Consider the following 10,381-nt stretch of genomic DNA (forward strand, 5'->3'; position numbering starts at 1 on the left):
CGTTTTGTTTTTGCTTCCACAAGAAGAGGCAAGGTTTCTTTTCCAAAAAAAAGAAAAAACTCTCAAGTTACAACAAGTGACATGTGCACCACTTGTCGCAACTAGAAAGTACTCCTAAATTAGTGATTTCGGATGTCCGTCACCTTGTTATTGCAGCGTCCTTTATTATTGCAGCACCCTCAAAAAATTTACTACCGTGATGGAGGACGGGGTGGCTACTCTCCACCTACTTTCTGAAAGAAAAATGCCCCAGAGGTTATTATGAAGTTCGGTTTGATACAGACAACTCTGCTAAAGTTGCTCTTATATGATAATATACTCCCTCTGTAAAGAAATATAAGAACATTTAGGGCATTTCTAACCGATCCCTAAAAGGCCATAAGGGAGTACATACATACATATGGAGGGCCGTTTCGTTTATATAAATGTCGTACATACAGGTCGGTGAAGAAGTTTGAAGAGGTCTACTTCCAGAGCATCAGCCAGCCTAACCACGCGCGTCCACCGAAGGACGGCGCTGGACTAGAGCTCGTGAAGAAAACGCTCGAGCTGATCGACGCTCCAGTGAGGGAACCTGGCTGACTGAATGCCTCCAACAACGTGACTGATGCGCCATGCATGTTGCATGAGATAAGGCTGACCAGATCAGCTCCACAAGAACATCTAACCTATAACGATAGTCCAACATGAATCCCTTTTTATCTAACTTCACTGACGGCTTCATCGTCGCCCGTGTCGGCTTTGATCCGAGCCCTCTGAGAGGTTAGCAGATGATGTACCCGTTGCTTCAGCTGGGAAAAAAAGGAGACATATACAACATATTAGCCCGGACACGGTCATGACTTTCACAATCTCATAAAGAGGCGGATAACCGTCCGACCAATAAGACGATTCGTGACTAGCGAGGCAGCCATGAGTTTTGCTGACCTCTTGTGTTCCGGTTTGGCTCTGCACGGACACCCGGATGGCGTCTTCCGGTCCAAACTCTCTGTATCTCCTTAATTCATCGTCGACGCCATCATCAGCGGCATCGTCGAACCTGGAGGGTGTGGCCCTGTCCAGAAGATCACATTTGGACACGACGTCGATCCAAAGACGGTCGCCAAACCGCTCCTTTATATGCTTGTACGTGATGTACTGCAAAGGAGGAAGAAGTTGTGTTTAGTACAACCAATCAAGTGGGAGAATGCAAAACCAATGGGCTGACCGGCTGACTGCGTCATCTGTTTGGTATTGGGAGGCTAGAACCTATAAGTGACAAAGAAAATAAAAATGGAGAGGTAAATAAAAGATGCACCTGATCAGCCACCTTAGTCCCACAGTCTTCAGATAGATCATGGACATACAGAACAGCAATTGGCATGTAAGAAAGGACAGCCAGTGTCAATCTCTCTATGTTATTCCGGTCATCTGTCAACCACAAAATTCGGAATAGATCAAAAGGGATGTGATAAAGGATATGCCAGAATAATACAGGTGCACAGAACATGGAATTTTTGTTAAAGTACGGAGCGGAGAACATATAAGCACCCAGGATATAGACGTTTGGAAAAAAATTACTAATTCAATATGAACTAAAAAAATTCTGAAAATATTTTTGAAATAAACTTGACGATCCATTGTAATCGTAAAAAAAATCCACGAAAGAAAAACCCCCGTTGCCTTCAGGGCAAATAAACTTGACTTTTTCTTTAAAAAAATCCCATATCGGGTGTATATACACACGGGAACCAAAGGGCATTTCCCAACCAAGAAAGGCTTATATAGTGTTGGCAAATGTCACTGTTACTTACTAGAGAACATTTTGTTATGGATGTACATTCTACGGGAAAACTGCTGCAAACTTTATGTAAAAAGGGAATCACATATTCAGTATTGGGGGGGGGGGGGGGGGGGGGGAGGGGATCACATTGTATTCACATCATATTCAATAAGGGAAGTCTGACTGACCATCATGTCTTGTGAGAAGCCCCGGAGTGTCAGTAACCTACAAATATTTTGGTTGTTCAGTGGCGTCAGGTCTTAGATGGGAAGGAGGAAATAAGCATTTTGTCTGAAGAGTAGAGAAAATAGAAATGCATGTGTTTGAACCTGAAAACGTTCATGATTGGATACTATATGACCCATTAGAATCCCTCTTGTTGTGAAAGGGTAGCTGCAGACCTGCAGAAAGGTGAGGTAGAATAAGAAAACAGAAACACAAAATTATAGAAATAAAGAAAGGAGAGTAGAATGAGGCTACAAGGTACACACTCAGTTAGGCTAAGGCCAGACAAAGAACTTGTCAACATGGGTTAAAAGTAAATTAAAACATTTGTGCTTTGATGTTAATCAAAAACAAGAAGCCTTAGTGCTATACAATGGAGGAACTATTAGAAAAAAGCAGCATTAATACTGAATAAGACAAGAGTACTAAGAATTGCCATCTTCAAAGAATTGTAAATGAGCACAGTTGTTTAGAATCTTAATTACTACTCCCTCCATCCCATAATATAAGAGCATTTTTGACACTACACTAGTGTAAAAAACGCTCTTATATTATGGGACGGAGGGAGTAACCAGTAATACATGAATTATCAGGAAGCTATGTCTACCACCAAACTACACTACAGATAAATTAAGCAATAAGCATTATTCACTGCTTAGAAATATGCTCACCTCTGGTTTTCCAGTGGATAATATTCGAACTAATGATGACTTCCCCACATTGGGTGATCCAACAAGACAAAGTGTCGGTATATGTGGATCAACAACTGGCATAGAACGCAAAGCCTGTAATAGTTTACTGATCAGTCAGTGCTAATAACATAATAAGTGAAATAGAAATCTTAGAAGCCTAAATAAGTGTGAAAAAATAAATTATGAGACACCATAATAATTTTCTTGGTTTTTCGCACACAACAATCCCCAATGACAAAGTAAGGAATATTACCTTTGCAACGTTTATTAAATCCTCAATTGCATTTTGACCACGCTGGAAAACTTCCTCAAGTTCCTTCCGGCCCTAAAAAAATATTAGATGCAACCAAAGAACTCATCAAGCAGAGAAAGAAGTGTAAATAAACTGATTATACATTTGAACAAAAAACAAAAGATAGTAGGGTCTAGGAAGACACTTATTTATATGTGCTTAAACTTGAACAAACCTCAGTGAGTCGCTCCTCTGCTTCACGCTTCGTCAAAGACTGTCAATATCAAATGTAGATCGTGAATCAAATTTACAAAATTTATGCTACTATTTTGTTGAAAGAGAAGAAGCTCGCAACAGTTAGGGTTTGGCTATCTAGGCTTAGTAAGTGAACAACAATGAATAGCATACTAAAAGGCTGTTGAATTGTCCTCGTTCCCATAGTGGACGACCAAAGTACCTTACCGAGCATGTCGGTGCATATACGGTGTGATAATTTTCCCTACATTATGTGCTCATTGTAATCATTTCCTATCAGAATGCCAATCTAACTTTGAAACATAAATGACTTTATGTGTCATCAATGGTTATAGTTACTAGTTCCAAATGTGTTTGTAAGACACTTGTCAAATGCTTAGTAAAAACAATACATGAATAGTTGCAATGGTACAATATTGATACAGGTGGGAATGAAGTTAACAGAGCATATGGGTGTGACCAGTTTGGAGGCAGATGGTCTGATTCTGTCCTTTTTGTAATGTTCGTGTCGCATTGAATTTCTATTCACTCACTCTTTTACCCTATTGCATTTGTTCTTTAGGCTGTTGTACTTGGATACTTCATTATGTGATTACTGAATTTTGGTGGTGCTTTTTCTCAACATGCCGTTTCCTTTTCTTTGAGTTATTAAAGACAGGATAATGTTTGGTTTCAACAAATGAAGATGGGATTGCCCCACAAGGTCTGCATCTACGCTAACCTTAGCACAGACAGAAGCATGTTGCTTCCCGACAGAAGTTATCTTTTTCCTAAGAGCATCCACTCGCCCTAGTACCTGTCATAGCACTACCAATAAAATCACAATAACTCTAGAAGTAAAATGAAGAACTTTCATGACAAATACAATTGAAAGAATTAGCAACACTGCTAGTTTTGACATTTGTTCTGTAATCATTAGTCCAGTGCTTATACTCAGAACCGGGAGGGGCAACTTACATAAGAACTGTACCTTTTCATAATATCCCTCCCCAAAGGTCAACTCAATGAGAGATCTCTCATAAGGATGTAAATCTCTCCTTCTAGGGAAGTTCTCTGTATAAGTTCTCAGTGGCACCGAAAGTTCCTAAAAAACAAAACAGCTCACAGTAACCAAGTTGAACTATTTGCATTGGCAGTGCAACAACATAGAGGACTTACCTTCATTAAGGCATCAAGTTGTTTTGCACCTTTGTTTCTTTCACGCTTGGCTATGTTTTGTATACCTACAGAATATATGGATCTTAAAACAAAATAGGTGACCCAGAACTGTATGTGAAATGTCATAGTAGCTACAAGGAAAAAAATGCTAAAATATATGTTAAATTGAAGAATACCCTTTGTGGGTGGCACATTTCTTGATTTTCTTTGTGCTGACATAAGTATATCAGTTGCAGGCATCACCATAGGTATTCTTTGAAATGCACCAACCATTTCACGCTTTTGCACAAGATCTCCCTGAATGAATATATAATAGCAAACAAAAGAAACTTATGATGCATCTGATAGTAAATATACAGTGCTAATGGAAGTAACTTTTGCCTAGTATATGTCTTCGTGCTGAAATTTCATATAACATTAAAAAATGCACCAAGTACATGTCAGCTCTTGAGGTGCCAAGAATTAATTAGGCCTGAAGCAGAGAAACTCAGTTTCACAGCACTTGAGGTTTATATATATATTACACTATTAACCAGCTCCTTGTTATTTAGCACTGGTCAAGTATACTACAGCTGCAGCATCACGGTTCTTGTAGATTATGCAGCTTCGATATGCTTACGAACAACCCCTGTGACACCCACAAAGTAAGCCCAGCTACACTCCTATCATATAACCACTAAGCACAGCAGAAACTCTGGCTATAAAGAAAATTCAAGTGAAAATGCAAAAAAATAGACAATACACATGAGATTATTTTTTAATAAATTATACAGAGAAACAAGATCTTAAGACTTTGAGGAAGCTAAATATGAATGTAGGTGCACATACAAGAATCAGATCGGTCAGGTGAGAGAAGTTAGAGGAACAAATTGACACCAACAAAATATGGTCTCAAAATAAAAATAACACACAGGAATCTTGGCAATCAAGAATATGCTAAAATTTTGGTTCAAAATGATGACTACCAAAATGTGAAATAAAAATAAGGAAACAACAGGTAAGCACACTATACAAGTACTTTTTTCATGACAGCAATGCATGCGACAATAAATCTCTGAATATGGAACACGACATAAATTTCAAAAAGACATGCTCGGCGAAGGGTTTGAAGAAATGTACATTTGATCCATCTGTTAACTCTACATGTGGTCTGTCATCTACAGAAACACTGCATGTTGCAGAATGGACCCAACGACCCAAGTAGACTGTAGAAGCCCCTCGTTCCAAGAGTTGACAAAAAAACCTGAGTTCCAAGTACCAAAGATGAAGACATATTCAAAATAGCATAACGAAATGAATAGTTTAAAGATAAATATAGCTGCATCAACAGAGTCCATATTCTGAAAGTATATTCAGACTGGAGAAGCTTAATAGGTTATCAATCTTCATTGTCATCTAACACTTGACATACAATTACAATCTAGAATAAAACAGGAAGAGCTACTTGGATTGGATGGTTAAAGAAGATCTTTGCGGTCACATATCAATAAAAACAAGACATAAACCATTTTTTTTGCCTTTGGCTCATTTCTGATGGTGTTGTTTTTCAGTCCACTGTAACTACGATTTGATTATGTGCACACACAAGCAAAGGGAATTACCACACAAAAAAACTGACAACAAAGGGTTGGAATAAAACAGAAAAATAATATTATTAGGGGGAGAACAGCATGCTATATACTCCTCCGTTCCTAAATATAAGTCTTTTTAGATATTTCAATATGGACTACATACGAAGCAAAATGAGTGAATCTACACTCTAAAATGTGTCTATATACATCTGTATGTAATTCATATTGAAATCTCTAGAAAGACTTATATTTAGGAACGGAGGTAGTATATTAGTTATACTGTCGAATTTCAAAGATTTAGCCCAAGACCATTTCTTAAAATTCAAGACCAGGAGATTATTCTATATTTGAATTCCTGTGATATGCTTAGTGGTTGTTTCAGCATATGATTGTCAATAGTTGTAAAATTCTATATTTAGCTAATTACCATGGATAAAAAGAATAAATGATTTACAATGGCACGGCCTATCAAAATAAATATGATATGCTTAGTGGTTATTTCAGAGTAACAAAACAACAGAAAATATCACATAAATATGAATTCCAGAGGTAACACATGTAGAAGAAAAGAATGTGTGCAATAAACACAGGAAATACACAAACTAAATAGTTTGAATCGACCTAAATAGGGGGAGATTTTTTTTCGACCCAGGTCTGCATGTGATTTATGGAATAAGGTGCACAATTGTTTTTTTTACTATGCAAATGCAACTATCGAATAAAACGCACAGATGTAATTTGTGAGCAGAAGTTTTGTATTCTCTCAAAAGGGGGTTCGTTAGTACATCTAAAAAACAGCGATACAGCGTGTCTACCGTATTCGATACAGATCCGTTCCCAACGTCCCGATATGTATCAATGCCAGTATCGGTGAATATAGGCAATAAAATGAATGCAGATACGTTCCCTGATACTTCCTTGATACGGTCCAGCCCAGTCAAAACTCAGTAAGGAGCATATGTTAACCCTGGCCTACCCCAATCCCTGTGTACAGACTCCAACTCCCGAACCTCTTCCTCCCTTTCATACTCAATCTTGGCAGCTCACGGCAAACCAGCGACAAGATGGTGGTGGGCTTCTCACCTCCTCCCCCTCTCAGGCTCCAGTAGCATCTCATCAATGGCAAGATGGCATTTTGCTCCTCGCATCCTCCCCACCTCAGTCTCTCAGTATCCAGCAGCAGGCCAGCAGGTGGTGGAGTGCTCCTCTGCTCCTCCCCCTCAGGCTCCAGTACTGCCGCCGGCAAGCTTGCAGACTGCTCCAGCAGTCCTGCTGCAATGCTCCTCATTCCTCCTCACCTCCTCCCTCGTCCCTGACTTCCCCTAACGGCAGCAAGCAGCAGCAGCGTCCGGTGGTGGTGGGCTCAGGGCTCCTGAAGCAGCTCGCCGGCAGCAACAGCACCAACGCATGATATGATTTCTGCTCTGGTGCTCCCCCTCCTCCTTCTCCCTCTCCAGTAGAGTAGCTCCCTCTGGTCCTGTAGCTCAGCCAATATTGAACCTTTTATGTTTGCTAACCTGCTGCTGATTTTTGGCTCTTGGTTATTGGCTTTAGTTGGAAATCATGAATACTCAACCAATATCAAGATTTAACAATGAAGCCTAACACGAAAACACCGTTGGCTAGTCTAGCAAAAGGGGGCTCAATTTACTGGTAATTTCGCTTTTGTATAACCTCATCTCATAGCCCAAGCAGTCATTTTTATTCCCCCAAACTACAGAAGAAGGCGCCTCCAGTCCCAAGTCGAAGCAATGAATGGGACGGCGGAAATCTAGCTCAGGGGACACGCACGCGTACCGCTCCAGAGAGAAGGCGTGCGGAGAATCGGGGGCTGACCTATGAGCCGTGGCGGACGGGCGGGCGGAGAGTAGTGGAGAAGACGGGGGCAGGGCGCGCTTGTAGAGCATGACGGCGGCCGCCACCCCCGACGACAGCGCCGGAGAGGCTCGCGCTCCCCGCAGCGCAGGGCCGGCCGCCGCGCCGGAGGGCAGCCAGGCCATGGCTACGCACGCGCACGGCTCCCTGAGCGGGGGAATGGATTGGTGCGGCGGCTGAACGAAGAATTTTCCTTTTTTTTTGGAGGATGAGGGGAGCCTGGACGAAGAGAGAGGAGAGAAGATGCCTGTGGGTTCTAGGTTTCCTTGGCGATAATTTGATAGTGGGCCTGGCCCAACCACGTAATCCAAAACAGCGCCCAAAAGCCAGATCCTATTTGACGCCGGCAGGCGTCAAAAGGATGAGTCTTCGCTGAACCTCGGCGCCGGACGCCGCATTTTGGGCTGGCCCACGGTCGCTCAGCTTCTTCTTCTTCTTTTCTTTTCTAATCTATTTCTGTTTCCGTTTCTATTTATTTTCTATTCCTTTTATTAGCCCTTTTTTTATTTAGCTGTTACTTATAAGTTAGCGCTGCGTTTTATCCAGCCATAGTAGCCACCTCGACTGTCTGCTGTCGGTGCATTGTAGCGTGAGGTCTTTATTTCGGCTCCACGCGCCTGGATTTATTTTTTGTGAAATTTTACATCAGACGCCTTCGAATGGGTCGGCCCATTTGTGCGCCATTCAGCGAAAGCTTAACTATTGAAGGCATGCGGGCCAATAGGAGCTCTCAGACGCAGCGACTATATCTCGCATTCAGCGACACGAAAAAAGGGGGTGAACGCAAGCGTGTCTCCAGGGAGATTGAAGGCGCTGCTAACCACTCCACCTGCTTTCCTTTAGGACGTGTTTGGTTGCCGTCGGTTACAGTACCTGCATTTTATATCCTTCTCCACTCAGTCTGGCTCTCGAAAAACAGTCTCATATGTAACATCTGCAAGTTGTTTGGTTGTCTGCATATGGACTGTCTGCATTAGTGGATCAACTTTGGCATGTTGTTTGGTTGCCTGCATTGTCTCGGCGCATACAACTACACGCTGTTTGGTTGCCCGCATGGGGTATAATTAAGAGCTAGCACTTGCACTTAGCACATAGGGTTAAAGAGCTAGTAGAGGAAGGGGGAGAAGAAATGCAGTGTGCGCCGGACCATGGCGACTGTGGTGGATAGTGGCCAAGGCGCCGTGTCCAACATGACGAGCATGGAGTCATGGATGAGCGACCCGTCGGCGGCACGGCGAGCGACACCGTCAGCGAACTAGTTGCTGTGCTCGCACAAAGACAGTCGGCAGAGGAGGAGAATGCAGTGCCGTGCCATGGTATCGTCAGTGCAGTGGACGAGAGAGGAGGCCGAGATGATCGACACCGGAAATGACTCCAGTGTAGTAGGGCGAGAGAGAGGAGGTCAAGATGATCGACCCCATCGGCGGCGCGGCGAATTGCAGTGTGCATGGAGGCAGAGGACACAAGAAAGCAGTGTGCGCGTCATTGCAGCGTCAGTGCAGTAGGAGGATGGCGGAGAGTAGTCCTAGATGAGCGACGCCGAAAATGACTCTAGTGTAGTAGGACGTGGGCAAGGAGATCAAGGAGAAGAGCTTCGGCGTCAAGAGGGACGAATAGGAGGGCTCTGAGCAGAGGACAGAGGAGCTCGACATGATGGCGTGAGTGCAGTAGACTGCTGCTCAAAGAAAGATGAAGCTACAATCGTCAAAACCAAAAATTTACAACACGAATGTTGTGAGGAACTACGAGATTAGGCTACTGGTTAAAGGAATTTTCAAATGATCGATTGTGTGCGATGAATCTGACAAAATTTGTCCAGAATAACTCCAAACGGGAAGACGAAATTAAGAACTTACGGTCGACGAAACTACTAACCGATCGCCTGAATGGAACCGTAGCATCGAGGTGCATCTTTTTTATGTAAAGCTTATCTCGAACCGAAGCACCGTTTTATAGATCAGAGGGAGGATATTAGACAGGGGCTTAATGAATATTGAAGAAGACCTCAAATAATCACCTTGCATCCCTCTGTCTCCATTGGTGCAAGGGCCCACTCGTTTGTGCTCAGCTCGACCTGGCTCGCGAGAAACTGCTGATCTAAGCGTTTCCAGCGAGCTAGGCCCAAAGGTGCTTTAAGTTCCGTGCTATGCAGGCCCAACAGTGTATACAGGAAACCAAACAGGCCGGATTCTTCCCGCGCGCGCCTGGTCAAGTATATGCAGGCAACCAAACACATCCTTAATTGTTGGTAGTACCGTGTGCGACCTACTAAAAGCAATTCTAACTGGTTTTCTCAGTTCTTTTGGTTTGGTTTTGTTTCTTTTTTCTACTCTGTTTTTTTCCTTTCTATCAATTTTTTTACATCTGTCTCTTCTTTTTTATTACATTTTTGGTTTTTGGGTTTCTTTTTTTAATTTTATTCTATATTTTTTACATATGTCAACAACATTTTTATATTACGTGATTAATATATTTCCAATACAAATTTATATATTTCCTAATACATGGTAAACATTTGTAACATTTTCTAATTTTCTAAATGCTTGATTACATTTTTCAAATACAAGATTAATTTTTAATTACATGATCAACATTTTTTCTATAAACACTT

At 41.9% G+C, this 10,381-nt stretch overlaps 1 protein-coding gene across 1 annotated transcript; it reads right to left on the reverse strand.

The window, feature by feature from the left end:
• Positions 1-287: 287 nt before the first annotated feature.
• PDE318 (P-loop containing nucleoside triphosphate hydrolases superfamily protein) lies at positions 288-8,004 on the reverse strand. The gene is made up of 14 exons (XM_048678491.2): positions 7,732-8,004; positions 5,444-5,567; positions 4,501-4,621; positions 4,325-4,389; positions 4,137-4,250; positions 3,888-3,962; positions 3,147-3,185; positions 2,933-3,004; positions 2,659-2,772; positions 2,092-2,163; positions 1,951-1,987; positions 1,298-1,410; positions 928-1,137; positions 288-791 (listed from the first exon to the last, which is right to left on the reverse strand). Exons 1-14 carry the CDS (start codon positions 7,893-7,895, stop codon positions 699-701), a joined length of 1,413 nt encoding a protein of 470 aa, XP_048534448.2. The 5' UTR covers positions 7,896-8,004; the 3' UTR covers positions 288-698.
• Between the last annotated feature and the right edge of the window lie 2,377 nt (positions 8,005-10,381).

Source organism: Triticum urartu, chromosome 6A (genome assembly GCF_056163025.1).
Source record: "Triticum urartu cultivar PI428250 chromosome 6A, HENAU_Tu73, whole genome shotgun sequence".
NCBI lineage: Eukaryota > Viridiplantae > Streptophyta > Magnoliopsida > Poales > Poaceae > Triticum > Triticum urartu.